Source organism: Carettochelys insculpta, chromosome 18, assembly GCF_033958435.1.
Source record: "Carettochelys insculpta isolate YL-2023 chromosome 18, ASM3395843v1, whole genome shotgun sequence".
In the NCBI taxonomy this organism is placed as follows: domain Eukaryota; kingdom Metazoa; phylum Chordata; order Testudines; family Carettochelyidae; genus Carettochelys; species Carettochelys insculpta.
This window is the reverse complement of record NC_134154.1, coordinates 9,599,785-9,619,245: the sequence shown is the minus strand read 5'-3', so window position 1 is coordinate 9,619,245 and position 19,461 is coordinate 9,599,785. Positions and strand designations below refer to the sequence as shown.

Sequence of the window (19,461 nt, the reverse complement as noted above, 5' to 3'; positions counted from 1 at the left end):
GTGTATTAACCCTTCCCCGCCGAGCACCTGAGCAGTAGGTGAGCAGCACAAGGAGGAGATGGGCTGAGGCCACGGCAGGAATCCAGATGAACTGGGCTTCCTGAGGCAAATGAACCTCTGGCTGGGAACCTGGGACCCGCCGATTCTCTCTTAAACCCCAGCGCTGGGGACCAGCCCCTTCTTGCAATCTGCTCCCTGCTCATTGGCTGCTGCAGGCTCCTCCCTCCTCCCGCCTCTAGGAGCTGTACAAAGCCATTAAAGGGGCACTTGGATTTGGTGGGGAGGGCCAAGTAGGTAGAAAGGTAGCTGGGGACTTAGAGGGAGACTTATTTTTCTCCTGGGATGTGGTTGAGAGCTCCACATCCCACTGCAATGAAACTGTTTGTGATACGGCCTGCACCAAGATACTCATTGTTGCAGCAGAGGCATATTGCATAAGGCCCAACCCTGCAGCCACTGAACTCAAGGAGAGCTCCCCCGGTCCAAAGATCAGGGTCTTTCTCTGCATTTTAAAGCTGCTGCTTTAACTTTAATAGATTCAAACCCACCGAAAGCAAACAGGAGCTGAGAGGAGAGCCGTGCGTTCAGACTGTGTCAGTCGCTGTCTGTGGTGGGGAGCAGCGTCGTATTCCATTACAACAGTCACTCTCCTGGGTCTAAAACTCCCATCTTGGTGGGATGAAGCTGACCCCTTTTCCTACCCCAGACCATTCAGCAAAAAGAACAACCCCCCAAACAACCCCAGTAGTGTCCTGTTTGCTCCATGCGCTCCTTACCCCAGCCAACAGCCCTGCCCATTAGCAAATCGTCCACCAGGCGACTGACACCGGGACGCTCTATGGGGTGTAGGTGCCCAGGAGGCAAGCGTCCTGAGGTAGACAAAGAACCAACATCCCTGCTCTGAGCCATGAGCAAATCTCAGAGTAAATTTGTGCAGCGCAGATGACACCGTGTGGCCCGTCAAGCTGATTGCTAGTGTATTTCCCCGGTGTCTTTCCCAGGGGGATAGAATGCGGAAGCCATTCTCGCATGTCTGTTCAGAACACACTCTGACCCCCAGGGACTGTCTGAACAGAAATGGAGCCTCGTAATCAAGTCACAGAATCATTTTTTTAAAAAATTCCCTGCATGAGACAGAGGCATTTTTTTAAAAAAAGTTTTGGACATTCTGTTTTTTCAGTTTGAATGTGCTGCAAAGAGCCATTCGGCTCGTGTTTTTCTTGCCTTCACCCAAGAAACTCCAAGTGGCTTGGAAGGGAGAATGGTTGGAAAAACAGGGAGTCCTGGGACGCCTTACAGACTAACAGATTTATTTGCGCATAAACCACTTTCTCCATGGTTTTTTGCCCATAAAAGCAAATGCCTAAATAAACCCATTAGCCTATCAGGTGCCACAAGACTCCTTGTTGGTTTTGCAGATACAGACTAACACAGCTGCCCCCAAGACCGGACAATACGGGTTGTTGGGGGTGAGTGTTTGTGTGCATTGCATGCAAAGCCTGGAATGGTGCTTTCAGGATAAATCAAAAGTAAATTTATGTTTTGGCAGCTGCACCAAGAGCCGCCGTGGGGCCAGGTAGGAGGGGGTCTGACTCTGCCTCCAGAAGGGTGGAGCCAAGAGCAGAAGGGGTGGGGCCAAGACCACTCTCCCACAGCTGCACACAGCTGGAACAACACTGCTGTGGCATTTCAAGGGGGCCCAGAGATTTAGCTGCCACCACTGCCAAAGTAGCAGCAGCAGTGGCTGGAGTTGCAGGCCCCTTTGAAAAGCTGGGCCTGGGGGCAGCTGCCTCCCCTCCCCACCTCCGCTCACCCCGTCGGCAGGCCTGTATTCTGGTTATGTGCTGTGGAGTTTCCATCATTTCCACATTGCCAACAGAGTGATGCCTCTGCGGAAACTTCCTTAGACAAAGGGCCCAGAGGACGAAATCACAGGAAATGATGTGAGTGTCTGATTTAAAATGAAACAACTTTAAATGTGTACTTAAAATGGAATCTGTTGGCACTGCGGGAGTGCTGTATAGTGGTTCAAACAGGTGGTTGAGAGCCAGGGCATGAGGATAACACCAGCCACAAGTTTGATTTTAGTAATGTGAAGGTAATAGGACAGGCTAGATCTAGGCAGGGAAGAGAATTCTTGGAAACGTGGTTCTCTGGAAAGGAGGCAATTAACCGGCATGTTGATTTCCATCCGGTGTTCGAACCCATGAGATTAAAAGATAATAGAAGAAGAACGTCTAATAGGAGTGGGATTGTGTGCAGCCGGTCTCAAATTGAAGACACAAGTAACTAATTAAAGATCTAGGTACTGATTCGGATCCGGTGTTTGAACTTAGACAATCAAAGGACTGCTAATGAGGGCGTGTTCTGGCGCAATTAGTCTTAAATAGAGACACAAGTAACTAATTAAAAACCAATTACTGCTATGATCTATGAGAAAGGACTATATAAACAACAGTTGAATATCTCATACTGGGCACTGATGGTGTTACTCCGTTCAGTTAACGACATGTGTGCAATCAAAGATTTTAAACCTGCCGAACCTTTTTAAATTTTAAACTCCTAAGGCAAATGGGCCTGTGGCTGGGACCCTCCAGCTCTCTCTTAAACCCCCAGTGCTGGAGAACAGCCCCCTCATGCAAATCTGCCCTCAGCTGATTGGTTCTGATTGACAGCTCCTCCCCTCATTGTCTTTCAGGAGGACGAAAAAACCATTCAAGGAGGGTTGTGAGAGGGGAAAGAGGCTCTAGTATTATGGTGATGCGGGCCAGGTGCACAATGAGAGGGAATTACTTCTCACAAGGATGCTGCAGAGAACTCCCTGATTAGCTCAAGGCAAAAAGGGGGTATGTGGGGGGGATAATGCAGCCCCATTGTTTGTAAATGCTTCCCCAGCTCCCAGCAGTGATGCCCCAGACACCCAGTGTGGCGGGATGCCTCCTCTATGTCTTGCCAGAGACTTGTGCCTTCCCCTCTGGCTGGGGGGGGCAGGAGGATTAGGCTGCACCCACTTCTGCCTGGCTGGGCTGGTTGAGCCGTCTGCCTCTCCGACCCACGGTCTGGGCTTTCAGTCCCACCAGGGGCAGGGAGTGGTGGACCCCGCCTTGGAGCCACTCCCCCTTCCCCCCAGTATCTTCTTCAAGCGCTGCAGGTCTCCTTGTCCGACCTCAAACACTTCCTTGCCTCTTTCACCTCCTCCCCACCAGCCCCAGCTCTTGCCCTGACTGGGAGGGCTCTTTAAAAGCCTTGTCAGCATGGCAGCTGTGAGGTCAGCTGGCCCTCATAGATTAATTGCAGTCCCTCCCTTCTGCTTTCACTTGGGTGTTTAATCAGCTGGGCCCCTTCTTCCCCCCAGCAAGGGCTGCATCCTGAGCTGCCTTTCCCCCTCTCCTGCCATGGTTTGTTGGCCTCCCCTTTGTACAGAGGGTACTTCAACTTTTGCTTCTCTTCAGACATAGGCAATGCATGAAGGTGCACAGGAGTCACAAGCACCCACCAGCATTGGTCCCCACCCTGCACTCACTATCAGCATTATGCCACTTCCAATGAGTTGGGGGGGCTTCCCCAGAGCAGTGCAGCCTGAGAGCAGTGCAAGCTTCCTACCTTGCAGTACTGCTCGGTTGCACCACTCCCGGGAAGTGGGAGGGGTCTGCCTTGCAGGCATGGGTGGAGCAGAGGTTGGAGGGGGAGGGACAGAGAAGGGGTGGGGCGCAGGCAGAGCAGGAGGGGCAGGGGTACATGGACAATGTCACCCCCTACAGCCCACACACTGATTGCCTCTGTCTCTTACTTTTTTGTGAGCCCTTGGCCATTGCAAAGCAAAGCTCAGCACGACTACGCACACTTGGCTGCTGGGAACGCTAGGGCCTGCTGGCCTGCCAGGGGAGTCCTGTGCAGGGAACTGGCTGGTCAGTTTACTCTTGTCCTCCTTTAAACTCACTCTGCTGCCAGGCTCCAGTAACCAGCTGGGGCAACGTTTTCTCTTCTAGGCCCAGGGGACCTCTCCAGGAACACAAGCCGCTGAAGTCTGCAGCTGTGCCCCTGGGGGGTGGCGACTGACTGCCCTGGTGGAGGGCTGCAGCTGGAGCGCCGAGCGTCTCTTTCCCTTACACAGACGTTGGCTGAGCTGGAGACATGCTGGCTTTCCATTAGGACTATTATTCTGCCACGTATGAATAAGCTGCCCCTCCGTCACTGCGACTGGGGGCCCTTTACACGGAGCAACGTCCCACACTACACAGCGTTTGCCTCATGCCCCGTCTCAGCACCTGATCCGGTTGCCCTGAGGGGAGCAGGAAGGAGGAACAGCCTGTATTCCTGGGGCCTGACTTTCCGAAAGCTGAGCCTGGAACTCAGCCTGCATTTCCCCTGGGATGGGTGCTCTGCTTGGGATGCGAAACCCCAGCGCTGTGCACATCCACCCCGGCTACGGAAGGACAGAAGAGCCAGTCCCGGTCTACCCATTTGTGCGCACAGACCCCACTCCTGTACAACTGCAGTGACTGCGTGGACAAGAGTTCACATACAAGCAGGGAGCATGTTGTACTCCAGCCTGGCCCAGTTCCACCAGCTACTGAGCACTCTCCATTCCTATTGCCCGCACTGGGAGCTGAGAGTGCTGTGTACTTCCCCAGAGCTGCTCAGCCCCCTAGCAGGATCAGGGCCTCGGTGGCCAGGCTCAGACATATTCCTGGAGGACTTAACTGCAGAGTCAAAGTGGCAGCCCAGACAATGGCTCCCGCTCCCCGCGCCCGGCCCTAAGCAGAGGCCCCCAGCCTTGGCGGGGGCCATGGTGACGAAGCGATGATAGTAAAACTCATCATCTGGGAAATAAGTTTAAAGTACAAGGCCCTGAAAAATACATCACACTGCTAAACTGGAGAGAGAGAGGACTTGAATTGTGGAAGAGCTGGAGCAGGTTCAGCGGAGGGCAACAAAAATGGTTAAGGGGCCAGAGCACAAGACCTATGAGGAGAGGCTGAGGGATTTGGGTGTGTTTAGTTTACAGAACAGAAGACTTAGGGGTGACTTAATAGCAGCCTTCAACTTCCTGAAGGGGAGCTCTAAAGAGGAGGGTGAGAAACTGTTCTCAGTGGTGTCAGATGGCAGAACAAGGAGTGATGGTCTGAAGTTGAAGAGGGAGAGGAGTAGGTTGGATATTAGAAAAAACTACTTCTCCAGGCGGGTGGTGAAGCACTGGAATGCGTTGTCTAGAGAGGTGGTGGATTATCCATCCCTCAAGGTTTTTAAGTCCCGGCTTGACAAGGTCCTGGCTGGGATGACTTAGCTGGGGCTGATCCTGCTTGAAGCAGGGGGCTGGACTAGATGACCTCCTGAGGTCCCTTCCAGCGCTATGATTCTATGATTCCTTTTCATTTTCCTGCAGAGAATTCAATCCATTTTTCAATATGGGACTCACAACCTGGATTTTAAAATCCTCACACCCCTCACCCCGTGAGTAACCCCATCAGAAAATTGCTGCTGATCACTGACAGCACTACCCAGACAGCACTGCTGGGCAAGGTCAGTTACACACATGCATGATGAGCAGAGGTCTGGAGCAACTGAGTATCTTCTTGACCAAACCCATCATGTGCAAAGGAGCAAAACTTCCTGTTCTCAGTGTGGTCCCATGCTTCCGTTCACAGCAGCTGCACAAGCCCCCTATATTTAGCTAGTTCCATCACCCATGAGGCACCTGCTCACCAGTACCAGCTATGCACAGTAAAGTGGGCAGACATTGTCACCCAGAGGCCAAAACCAGGAAGGATGCCCCCTATTAGAGTTGTATCCCTGTTGGTCTCAGGCTATTAGAAAGGCAAGATGGACAAGATAATGACTTCGATTGGACCAGCGTCTGTTGGTGAGGGAGCAGAGGGGAGAGTGATTTCAATTTCTTACAGGTACTGTCCTATCACAGCCCCATATTGGGAAGGGAATCAGGGCAAGAAGTTAAGGGGGGACTGTGATATGACAGTACAGGTTGAACCTCTCTAGTCCAGCACCCTCGGGACCTGACTGGTGCTGGACGGGAGAATTTGCCAGACCACGGGAGGTCAGTATTATCTAGCAGCATTACCAACACTTCCACTGCTTGCTGGGCTCTTCATTGAGGGGTAAGTTACAGCAAAGAACAATCACAGCCAGGACTGGTGGCTGTAAACAAACTTTATGGGACTGCTAGAACCTTGGCCATGATAAGTGGACATCCAGCTAACTAAAGCCAGGCCAGACCACACGTGGCCAGGCCAGAGGGTGTGGGACTAGAAAGGCTGAAACTGAAGCTGTGAGAAATTTACACATGGAATGGGGTGTTGGGGGCTCAAGTTAGGGGCTTCGGCTGAGGAAGGTGTAGGAGTGGGGGGCAAAGGTGTGAGGAAGTGCAGGAGGTTGGGGGTGCTTAGGAAAGTGGTGTGGAGGGTGGAGAGGTTCACGGCAAGGGGGCTGGAAGAGCAGCCCCTATGTTGCCCGACTGCCAAATCCCTGGGGTGGGACTGTGGGGCTGCCCAATCTATGGGCTGACCAGGGGAGCGACCATAGTGCCTGGCCGCCTGAGTGTTGCAGGCATCATGCTAAAAGAAGGGTTTGTGAATGGATGGGAAGATGGACAATGAGATGGCTTTGCAGATGGTTACAGGGAATGCACCTCATTACATTTATTGAGCATCACAGCTGCTACCACATACAATGCATGGGGAAAACATTACACAAAAGGACAAAGAGGTAGTGATTAAAGTAACTTCTCTACGGCCCTGGTTTTTAAATGGCACAGCCTGACTCTCCAGGGCCACCTGGAGTAAAACATGCAACGGATGCTTCTGCACTCTTTCTTCCACCCATAGCTCATAAGCACTGCCCACTGGGGAGAAAACAACTTTGTCAGACTAGTTACCAGGGTAGAGAGGGATTTCTTTCCACTCAGACAACACGAGGACTCTTTGGGTTCTGGTTAGCTAATACGAAGGAAGGCATAACAGAGAACCACTGAGCTGATTTAAGGAGATAGCCAAGTACCTCCAAACTTTCATGGACATTTGGGGCCAGGTTCCATGAACTTCCCCTAGCAGTTCTGGGAAAACTGGCTATAGCTCTCTGGGGTTGACTAACACATTTATGGAGGATTCCCAGGGACACCTTTGCAGTTCTTTCTCTGCACAGAAGGGGCAGTATCCATGCTAAAAGCTCGGTGATAGCAGAGGCTAGCTATGTTGTACATCAGTGATTGCACAGCCTGAAATAATGCCACCCTGGACATTTAACCTTGACAAGAGAAATTACAGGGCAAGAAACATTTGTGTTTGGTTTTCGGGAGCAGAGGGGTATAACAGGAGGCTTCCTTTTTACAGAACTGACTTGTCCTATACAGCCAATGTAGGGACACAAATTACATTACTAGCTGCAGTATAGACCCAGTAGGAAGATAATACAGGATAACTTCAGGCTTTCTGCTTTAATGTTGAGGTCAGTCTCTTATTCCTCTGCTCAGACCGAGTCACATGTTACACCGGGACCGGTATTAGAAATGCAGGTTGAATAAACATTATTAAAAAAAAATAGACTACTTAATAGTCCTGATGGTCTTTAAGCACCTTGAGAAGTTCCGTTCTAATTTAAGCCCAAAACATTTCCTTTAAAAAAAGATATTCATGGCACACAAACTACACACAAGATAAGTGTTTATTTAAATACTAAAGGTGCAAATAAATTATGTAACCCGTTCAGTCTCAAATTCCTGCAATGTAGTCAGGTACTTCAGATCAGTCACTTAACAGCTGTGTGACACTGACAAACTTAGCTGTTTTATACACAGAAGAGAGTTGAGCATGACACCCATGCTTGGAAGTTATATACTGTAAACCAATTACACGATTATTGTTTACAATAAGCTTACAAGTAGTAGTAAGTAAAAAACTGATTGGTGTAGTGTGTAAACTATCCAATAAAGTGTTGCAGTGAAGCGCATGCACCACGACTGTTGTGTTAGTTGATTTAACAGGAAAAAGGAATGAAAAACAGCAAAAGCAGCATGAGAGGCTACTGACAATTTGCTTTAGGGCTTTTTGTACTCAATTCTTTCGACTTTCACGTCATCCCCTATCAGCTGATACACGTAAGTCACAACTGTGGAAGCTTGGATATCCATCAGTACAAACGAAGGAATGATGTTTCTGGAAAGAAAAATCATTTTGGTTAATATAATTGACAATTGGAAAACTGGCAGCATTAGCCTTTAAGGCTGTCTCTCCACTGGAGAATTCTGTCAACAGCACTCAGGGAGTGTCTACACAGAGACTTCCGTCGACAGAACTCTACTGGTGTCTCAACAGTTATCCCTCAAAACTTTCAGATATAACACTGTCGTCAGAAGTGAAGTGTAGCCACTTCTGTTGACAGAGAGGGCTTCCGGTTCACCAGGCAGCTCTGTCTGCAGAGCTTCTGGTCAGCCATTCTGCTGCCAGAGGACAGGGCAGTCCGGTTGCTCTCTGTCTACACTGCGGATTGCTGTTGATCTGCTTTTGCATGTAGGTGCACTCTGTCGCTTCCAGCATAGACGTAGCCTAACTTTGACAAAGTGTGAATTGTCCCAAGGAATCGGATTTAGAAGTTGCATTGCGAGTGTGTTCTGCCACAGAGGAGTGGCAAATAGAACACTTGGAGAAACTGCAGCTACAATTCATCCCAGGCAGAGGGGTTTTGAAGTTACACAAGAATAATCCTTGAAATCAACCACAAAAATGCCCTTGGTAATTTCAGGGCAGTGAGGTTAGCCTTAGGGATGTTAATGGCTGAACAGTTATCTGGTAAGCCTCAACCTAAATGGGTGGTGGTGAAGCAGCCCCCTCTATCCACCCAAGGTCGGGAGCTGCTATAGCTGGGCCTGTCACAGGCAGCGGACCTGCGGCCCAATCGGAGCAGCCCTGATCCACAGTGGCCCTGGGCAAGCCACAGGCAGAGGGGCTTGGGCCGGGCTGGAGAAGACCTGATCTGCAGCAGATGGAGGGGGGTCCCACTCTAGCCTTTGTACTTCTCCCACCTCTCCAGTTTAACAGGTTAACTGATTAAATGGGATTTTACATCCTTAGTTAGCATGGAAATGCCCCCCACCCCCCCACCAGCTTCTTCTTCTCTGAATCTGCCCATCTCTGGCATACATCACTGAAGGGAATGTCAGAAAAACCAGAGGACAGTTGTCCCTCTTCCGTTGGACATCAACTAATAGAGGGCTTTAGCTTTTCAGAACAGTCCAGTTTTAGGATGCAAAGGAAACAGCCAATTACAAACACATGCACAAATGCTGAGCTGCCATTTTTAGCATTTTCTTCCCTAAACCTAAGCCATCCTTGACACAATTTTTTCTATTTTTTGGTCCTCTGTACTTATTAATGTAAGTCTGTACTGGAAACTAAATTGATCTGAGGCAGTGGGTCTGTCCCACAAAAGCTCATCACCAAATAAATCACCTAGTTAGTCTTACATTTCTGCTGTTTTGTTTTGTTGGAGTACAGACTAACACGGCTCCCCCTCTGTTACTATCCATCCTTGACGCATGGTTCAAGAAGAGGCAAGATATTGTTCCAGTACCTAAAACTTCTTGCAACCACAGATACCTAGGTACCATCATCATGGGGGCACCAGCACTACATATATACCAAAGAGGTAGTCAAATGTTATGATGTTAGGTACCACAAAGCTCCCCAGACTTATTTAACTCACATCTCCAAGGCAGTGTAGGCTCCTGTGGCTGATCCTGGGTTGATGTAGAATTTATTTTCATGTTCGAATGCCTCAAATTTATGCGTATGCCCTGAAATTAGAATGTCCACATCCAGCTGCCTCTGCAGCAGTGCCAGGCTGGCCATGTCACCCCACGGAATAACTTGATGGCCATGGATCAACCCAATTTTAAACTGCCCAACCGTTACAACTTTCTGTTCTGGGTAATTCAAGTTCTGAAAACAAAACACAGCACACATTACTACACTCCTTCACACATAGAAAGGCACTTCATAGCCAGGAAATGAGTAAGCGATGTCCTTATGGACAACTATTTTTATTCTCAGCTTTGTCATTCACAATCCATTCCATCTTGGCCCCCTACCCCGATAGTCTCAACTGCATTCTTGTGCAAGGAAGAGACCCCAAAGTTGGTGGGAATGAGTGAAACTGACAAACACTAAACATGGTACTGCTCCGTTGTTCCAAATTTGCATTAAATACCAACAAGCCTGGCAGACTTCAAATTTATCTTCATCATGTTGGGGAGTATCAATATTGTCACAGCTGCAGAAAATGGTCCAGGGTTGGACAACAAAGACAGTGTTGAAATTCAAGACATTTAAGCTTTATAAGCCTTAACACACAAGCTGTCAACATACACAAAACACATACCCTTAAAAAATCAAACTCAAGCAGTATTTTTTCCAAGCTGTAAATTTCTGTCATGATCAAAGGAAATATTCTGGGTATATGGCAGCGTTTCCCAAAGTGTGGTCCCCAGCCCAGTACCAGTCCTTGGACCAAAAATCGGTCCTTAGAAAACATGCAAATTATTGCATGCGATCATATTCATTTGGTATATTTTGTATTTTCCCATGTAATTAAGGCAGTAACAATAAGTAAGGCACTTAAGTAATCTCAAGATTTATACTATGTATTATTGTGAATAAACAGTGAAAATTTATTCTCTCTCTCTTTTTTTTTTAAATACGCATTTATATTTTTGGGCTGCAAAAAAGGTACTGAAAAAAAAAACAGGTTCCAACTATATAAAGTCTGAGAAACTCTGGTACATGGTAAAATTAAAGCTTAACATTTATTGATAAACATCTCATATTCCCAAGCTCAATTGTAGTATTATTCCCCTCTCCCCGCCACAGACACAAAATCACACAACCTCTGCAACAGAAGGAACATCAGTGTCTACAGTCTGGCATTGGGAAAACAAAGCCAGAAGTCTAGCTATTTCCATACAAATATGACTCAAATACAGTCATATGAGCTGCATTATACAAACATGCACAGGTGTCTTGAGTTTTGTTACGTATGGGAGAACTAAGCTTTTAAAAGCCATTGATTTCATCACACAGCACGCTGTATTTGTTACTTGTCCCCAGTATGTTACCCAAGGCAAGAATGACGAATGTCAAATGAGACTGAAGTTAAACAGCTTAGAGAAAGTCATTCCAATGCTGCCCCCTGCACACACACCCCCACTGCCCCCCTCCCACACAGAACATATAGATAGGCCATTACCTCATCAAAGTCCCCTCTGACAACATGAACATCCCCAGCCAGAGTCTTAAGGTAGTCGTAGCTCTCCTTGGTGCAGAGATTCCCCGTGCAGAGGATGTGCTGAATCTTGCCCGGAACCAGCAATTTTTTGAACTTAGCCGGCAGGCTGTTGCATCGATGTGGGATGTGAAGGTCGCCCAACACTAACACCAACTTATTAGACGTCAGGGATATGAAGACATATTTTAAAATTATTATAGCAACAAATAAAATCAACATTCAACAGCCATTTGCCCTCTTTTGACTGTCCATTACTAAAAAGACTCAGGGAGGGATTAAACACAAAACTACATTTCTACCAATGATGCTTCGACCGTCTGAAAAAGAAGATTCCCCAAATGTACAAGCCACTAACATCAGTTTGATTTACTGGAGCACAAGAGGCTGTTCTAATGTACAAAGCAGGATCGGACCCCTACAAACACTGCAACTTCTCAATCCCAAACTCTGCAGTGGGATTACTAGGATTGGAGCGTACTTGCATTTGTGCAGCTGACAATGAGGAGTGCAGGCTATTTCTTTACATGCTAACACTGAATGAGAAGCTGGTAATAGAGCAAGGAATAAAAAAAATAAAATAAAAGCAGAGACTCTTTCTGAAGATACCCAGAGTACTGTTTTTAGTCATTACAGCAAGGAAAGGGTTACTGCTCTCTTGTGCTCCATCTGACTTGTTCCCTGATCCTGCCTGCAGAACACCAACAGCTCAAGTCTGCAGTGGTGCAGAGTAAGGACATTTCAACTGAAGTTAATCCAAATTGGAAAAGGAAAGGGCTACGGTTGGATACCGCTTATTCAGCATAAAGACTCTGAGCAACTCACTAAACTGCAGTTGATTCTTAATTGAACGTTTAAATCAACTTAGAAACAATTTTGCTCCTATATAATGGTTTCTAGTTCTTCCATATGGAGACACATGAAGAGCAGCAAGTTGACAGGAACTACAGATAAAATTCCAGCTTTTTCGATTAGTTCTTGCCATTGATTAGTTAGTTAATGTTAAAATCCAAGTTGCGCGATTAGTTCCACAACTTTGTCGATGTCCCAAATAAAGATATGACTTCCCTTCTAACGATTAATTATAGGCTATTAATAGTATAGTAATTTAAGCATACTACAATACATTATGCCATATACTCTCGAAGAAACTGAGGAACCACCTAATCAGCATCCTGTACAACAAACAGGAAAACAGCAACAAAGAGCTCTCAAATCTGGAGTCTTTCATAAAAAACCAACCTTTAACACAAACTTCCACACCACTGAACTTTACTAAAATAAGACAGGTAATTTACATTAGACACTTCACTACTCTACAGAGGAAAAAGGACTGCAAGCTGTCTAAACTCCTGCCTGCCACACAGAGCCACAGCAGTGGTACCACTAACTCAGCCAGCAATATCATCAATCCGTCCAGCTACATACTCAGCTCAGCAGAAGAGTCTGCTCTTCCTCGGGGACTCTCTTTTTGCCCCACTACCCACACAAACATAATACAGTTCTGCAGCGATCTGGGAGCCTACTTTCGCCGTCTCAGACTCAAAGAATACTTTCAACATAACACTGACCAGTACACCATTAGACAGACACCCTCCCAGCAGCACAAGAAGAATAACTCCACGTGGACTCCTCCTGAGGGTAGAAATAAGTCTGGACCTATACACAGAATGCTTCCGCCAACGCGCACACGCAGAAATTGTGGAGAAACAGCATCGTTTGCCTCACAACCTCAGTCGTGTGGAACGTAATGCCATCCACAGCCTCAGAAACAACTCGGACATTATAATCCAAGAGGCAGATAAAGGAGGAGCTACTGTCATCATGAACAGGTCTGACTACCAGAAGGAGGCTTCCAGACAACTCTCCAATACCAGATTTTATAGGCTACTTTCCTCAGATCCCACTGAGGAATACACTAAGAAACTACACCATCTGCTCAGGACACTCCCTACAGAAGCACAAGAACAGATTTATACCAACAGACCTCTAGAGCCCCGTCCGGGGCTATTCTACCTACTACCCAAGATCCACAAACCTGGAAATACTGGACACCCCATCATCTCGGGCATTGGCACTCTCACTGAAGGACTGTCTGGTTATGTGGACTCTCTCCTCAGATCCTATGCCACCAGCACTCCCAGCTATCTCTGAGACACCGCTGACTTCCTGAGAAAACTGCAATACATTGATGACCTACCAGAACACACTATCTTAGCCACCACGGATGTAAAGGCTCTCTATACCAACATCCCACACAAAGATGGAATACATGCTGTCTGGAACAGTATCCCTGATGATGCTACAGCACATCTGATGGCTGAGCTCTGTAACTTTATCCTCACACACAACTATTTCAGATTTGGCAACGATATATACCTTCAAATCAGCAGCACAGGTATGGGTACCCGCATGGCCCTTCAATATGCCAATATTTTCATGGCTGACCTGGAACAGCGCTTCCTTAGCTCTCGTCCACTAACGCCCTGTCTCTACTTATGCTACATTGATGACATCTTCATCATATGGACCCATGGGAAGGAGACTCTGGAGGAATTCCACCGGGACTTCAACACCTTTCACCCCAACATCAACCTGGAACAGTCCACGCAGGAGATCCACTTCCTGGACACCACGGTGCTAATACGTGATGGCCACATCAATACCACCCTGTACTGTAAACCCACTGACCGCTACGCCTACCTTCATGCCTCCAGCTTCCATCCCAGACACACCACACGGTCCATTGTCTACAGCCAAGCACTAAGATATAACCGCACTTGCTCCAACCCCTCCGACAGAGACAAACACCTACAGGATCTCTACCAAGCATTCTTGAAACTGCAATACCCACCTGAGGAAGTGAAAAAACAGATCAACAGAGCCAGACGTGTGCCACAAAGCCTCTTACTACAGGACAAGCCCAAGAGAGAAACCAACAGAACACCACTAGCCATCACCTACAGTCCTCAGCTAAAACCTCTACAGCGCATCATCAGGGATTTACAACCCATCCTGGACAACGATCCTCCACTTTCACAGGCCTTGGGAGGCAGACCAGTCCTTGCCCACAGACAACCTGCCAACCTGAAGCAAATCCTAACCAGCAACTATACACTGCACCACAGTCACTCGAACTCTGGGACCCATCCATGAAACAAACCTCGTTGCCAGCTCTGCCCACATATCTACACCAGCAACACCATTACAGGACCTAACCAGATCAGCCACACCACCGTGGGTTTATTCAGCTGCACATCTACCAATATAATTTATGCCATCATGTGCCAGCAATGCCCCTCTGCTATATACATCGGACAAACTGGAGAGCGTCTATGTAAAAGAATAAACGCACACAAATCAGATATCAGAAATGGCAATATACAAAAACCCATAGGAGAGCACTTCAATCTCCCGGGCCACACAGTAGCAGACTTAAAAGTAGCTATCCTACAGCAAAAAAGTTTCAAGACCAGACTCCAAAGAGAAATTGCTGAGCTACAATTCATCTGCAAATTCGACACCCTCAGCTCAGGATTAAACAAAGGCTGTGAATGGCTGGCTAAATACAGAAGCAGCTTCCTCTCCCTTGGTGTTCACACCTCCAGATCAACTGCTGGTAGTAAGCCTCACCCTTGCTGACTGAGCTAACCTTGTTATCCCCAGCCTTGCTCTGGCTTATTTATACCTGGCCCTGCAGATTTCCATGACCAGCATCTGATGAAGTGAGTCTTTGCTCACGAAAGCTCATGCTCACAACTTTTCTGTTAGTCTATAAGGTGCCACAGGACCCTTCGTTGCTGTTACAATACATCTGACCAACTCATTAAAATAAGTCTTTTGTATCCTCTGGAAAGGGAAGAGTAATGCTAATTTGCAAAACGAAGTTGGATTTTTTTTAATATATACTTGCACACAAAAATATAGTAGAATGAATTTGGGGAAGCAATTAAGTTTTGATATCCTGTATTAAGAATCAAGAATAGGATCTGGGTCAACTTCCTAATTGTGTAGGCTTTCCCTAAGAAAACAATAAAAACATACAAGCCTCTATCTTAGCGTAGGCAGTGGCTTCTGGCTTTTTGTGAACATTTTTCCAAGTGGCCAGCTAGTAGTGCAGGGAACAATGATGGCCTGGATGACTACCAAGTCCCTTCACTGACCAACTTCTGTGAATACAGTGAGCAGAAATCAACTCTATCAAATCCACTGGTCAGTGAATCTCTCTCACTCCAACAAAACTGATTTTGATAATAAAATGACAATCTACCAGGTCACTAAGATACAGATTGAAGCTCTCTAGTCTGGCACCCTCGGGACCAGACTGGCGCCGAACGAGAGAATTTGGCGAATCATGGGATATTTCCACTGCTTACTGGGCTCTTAGAAGACGTTTAGGGGTAAGTTAGAGCAAGTAACAGCACAGAACACTGCGAGCCAGGACTGATGGCTGTAAATAAACTTTACGGGGCCATGAGAAACTTGGCTCCACCCATGGTAAGTGGACATCCAGCTAACTACAGTCACGTGGGACCACGAATATTGCCAGACGAAAGATTGTCAGACTAGGAAGGCTCAACCTTTACTGTTTCCCTCTGCACTTCCACATGCATTTCATGTATCAAGTTTGTCTTTCAACTATTTACACATAATATTTGTCTTAGGCTACAGTACATATTCCCCATCTATATATAACAGGATGGCAACCCTTAGGGTCTTTAACCCATACTCAAGAGATGTGTGCATAGAATACTCGTCAGAATTATACACATACCCGCTAGCCAAATTATGCTTCTTTAGAGACAAGCAACTTCACTGAAGACAATGGAGCTGTGTATGAGTGTCAGAGCAGAAGTTGATCCACTACATACTGATAGATGGACAGACAACCAGAATTACCTGCTCCTAAACCATATTCAAGTTCCCACTTGCCAAAATAACTGTAACAACAAAAAGCCTGGAGCCATCATGGAAGAGTAAAATAATCTGACTTCAGTTTGTATTGCCATCTGATGCTTTTTGCTATACATTTTAATATTACATAAACATAGCATGACAATTTTCATGGAAAATGATGTATTACATTCCTGGAAATTCCTCTTTTGGGGAAAAAAGCAAAGGGACTTAAGTGGTTTGAAGAGCCCTACTTATATAAAAGACTATATTTACATAAAATTACAAAAGGACTAAATTCAACTTTCCTGAAACAGTTTTTGACCTGAAATGGCATTATGACCTTTCCAGAGCTATCATATATTATCCAATGCTTATCCACTCTGTAGCAATATATATGATTACAAAGCAAAGAAGCAAAAGCTAGCAAAAGAATAATTTAAACATGCAGGATGTGTATGAAAACAAGAAGTCAAGATAAATGAAAAAATCCAGAAAAGGAATTTTTTCATTGTTCTGCATATCATACTTCTCTGCCTAAGATGCTATGACAACAACAAATCACAATGTATCAGCATCTATTTACCTATTTAAAGCTCCACTGACATTTGCCCATCACCATTGTTAGCAAGAGCCATGAGTAAACTTGCTCTGTGCCCAGCCTTATTGGAATGAAGAAGTTGATTGCAGACAAGGGGAATGAGAAAACCAGGGTGAAATTTGAACAATGTTAATTCAAAGAAAGCAACAGAAAGGGAAAATAATATTAATCAAATTAATTTACAAAGAATCATTACTGAATGTTATGAGAGAATTTAAAACTACCCAGCTTTATTCAACTGTGGTCAAAACAATACTGAGGAGTTTTCCAGACAATTACTCAACACAAAAGTAAGGCTATGTGTTGTAACTTCTCAGTCATCTATTTTTAGTGCCCAACCCCTCTCCTTTGAATGTCAAATAAGGATCAATTACTTTCTGACAAATCATCTGAAAATACACCCATAGAGTAGCAGTTTAAACTCAAGCTAATCTTTCACAGGTTTACACTATTCCAGAAAACTGGACAACTATACTTCCGCAGGGGGAGGGAATTAAATAGCATTAAACCAATACAATACTTCAGTATATAAAAAAGGAAATTTATGCTCACAAGGTTAATTTGCAAAAGAGTAAAGTGTTTCTTTTAGAACTGTTAATCTATATCACTGCTTAGGAATCCCCCTGAACTTTGAACTTAGAGGAGTGAACAAACATTTTAAAACCAATGCCCAAATCCTGCAAAGGATTAAAAAGCCTGTTTGCAACTTTAAACAATGGAGGAAGTCAACAGTTTGCAGGAAGGTTCCCAAGGACAGACAGGCTATGAACATGCCTATGGCTTTGCAGAGCGAGGGCCTTCAACTACAGCATCACACACATCCTAGTGATTACACGCCACAGAAAATAAGCACTGGCTTCACGTGGTGAGAGGAACGGTCGCGAACGGGCCTGCCTGCAGCTCTGTCCCAAGTGACTGGGGGGTTTGTTTTGAGTGAATAAGTAAACAAGAGCAGGATCTGCCCCTTTGTGGCAGCTCTAGCCAACGTGCCTGTAGACAGGCCCCAGTACTTCTTTGGGGTACTGCTTTTCTAACTTTTTTTTTTGCAAAAGGCACCCTTGTAATCCCATTAACAATAACGTTTAACAGGTAATGAAAAAGGCGCCTCTGGGCTTGAGTCCACTGCATGCCGCCATCTTGAGGGCTGGCCTCCTACCCCCTGCCCTCACCAGCCGCCCTGCCCCAGCAACCAGCAGGCTTCACAGCAATGCGCACCCACCATCCTCCCGTGGCACCTGGCTGCACACCCTCCACAGGGCAAGCAATTAGTTTGGATACCTTCTCTCTGCGGCCAGGTCCTGCCACGCCTGGGAGCCACAAGGGGCCCAGAGCCACAGTGCTGTGCCACCTGGGAGTCACGCGGTGCCCGAGGCTGCAGTACTGTGCCGCCTCTCCCACTCCACAGGAGCCCGGCTCCAGCCCACAGCGGCCAAGTCCTGCTCCAGGTGGAGGCAGCAAAGGGTACCTTGGAGTGCAGAGAAGGCCGGGCAGCAGCCAGGCTCCAGAGCCCGCACGGGTGCTCCCACCTTGGGGCTGCTGTGACGGGTTGCAGGGGATCTCCTGAAGCCGGTACATGGCTGAGGGTGGGGCCAGGCTGAACCCGGAGCATGGTGGGCATGTCAGTGAAGCCTTACGTAAAGCTGTGCTGGACACACCGTGTGTGGGATGGATGGATAGACAGTCACCTCTCTTTTTATAATAGCACAAAGGAGGATCAGCAACTGGGCTTTCCTGCACTGTCCCTGCTGGCTGCCTTCTGAGCAGGACATAGGGCAAGTGAGAGACAGAACTCAGCTCTCTTCTGATCTGTATCTAATCCGCCCACACCACCACCAGGCAGCACAGTTCCCTGCAAGCTGAGGGGCTTGGGCAGCTGCCCAGCAGAGTCAGGTGCTGCCCAGCTGATTAGCCCAGTGCTCACAGCTGGCAGAGTGTATTTCTATTGGTGGGGCACATCTGCACATGCCTCAGTGCATGTAACAAAAAATTATTCAGCTCATGGATGGAAAGAATTAGAGGGAACCCTGCTGGGCAGAGGCTGGAAATGGAGAAAAGGGGTTCCTGCACACCCCACCCCCCAGGGCAGGGGCTGGAAACGGGGGGGATGGGCGGGTCCTGCACACCCCACTCCCAGGGCAGGGGCTGGAAACGGGGGGGATGGGCGGGTCCTGCACACCCCACTCCCAGGGCAGGGGCTGGAAACGGGGGGGGGGGGGGGGGCGCGGGTCCTGCACACCCCACCCCCCAGGGCAGGGGCTGGAACTCAGCCGGTCTCCCTCCTCCCCACCGCACAGGCTGCCCCGACCCCACGCAGGCGCACAACCCCGCCACCGGACGGGGCCCCTGCCCGCTCACCATCCTGCCCGGCTCCGCTCGCCCCCTCTTGCAGCGCCAGTCAGGAGGCACGCTTACAGGGCGAGTGCATGTCAGTGGCTCGCCCAGCCAATCAGGGAACAGAGCGTAAAACACGTGACTATAAGCCCCGCCTCGGAGACGGGACAAAAAAAAAAAAATCACTCAGCTGCACATGCGCATGAAGGGAAGTGAAGCCGCCGCGGGTGCCGTGTGCCCGCACTAGAGAGCGGCAGGAAGCCAGGCTTTTTCCTGGCGAGCCGGTGCCAGGAGGGGGGCGGGGCTTCTTCTGCCTTGCACGTGCGGGCAGCCCAGACCCAGCATTG

At 47.6% G+C, this 19,461-nt stretch overlaps 1 protein-coding gene across 1 annotated transcript; it reads right to left on the bottom strand.

The window, feature by feature from the left end:
• Positions 1–7,591: 7,591 nt before the first annotated feature.
• LOC142022442 (vacuolar protein sorting-associated protein 29-like) lies at positions 7,592–19,209 on the bottom strand. Its single transcript, XM_075012273.1, has 4 exons — positions 19,139–19,209; positions 11,254–11,445; positions 9,715–9,950; positions 7,592–8,168 (listed from the first exon to the last, which is right to left on the bottom strand). The coding sequence occupies exons 1-4, from the start codon at positions 19,139–19,141 to the stop codon at positions 8,051–8,053; spliced, it is 549 nt and encodes a 182-aa protein (XP_074868374.1). The 5' UTR covers positions 19,142–19,209; the 3' UTR covers positions 7,592–8,050.
• Positions 19,210–19,461: the final 252 nt, after the last annotated feature.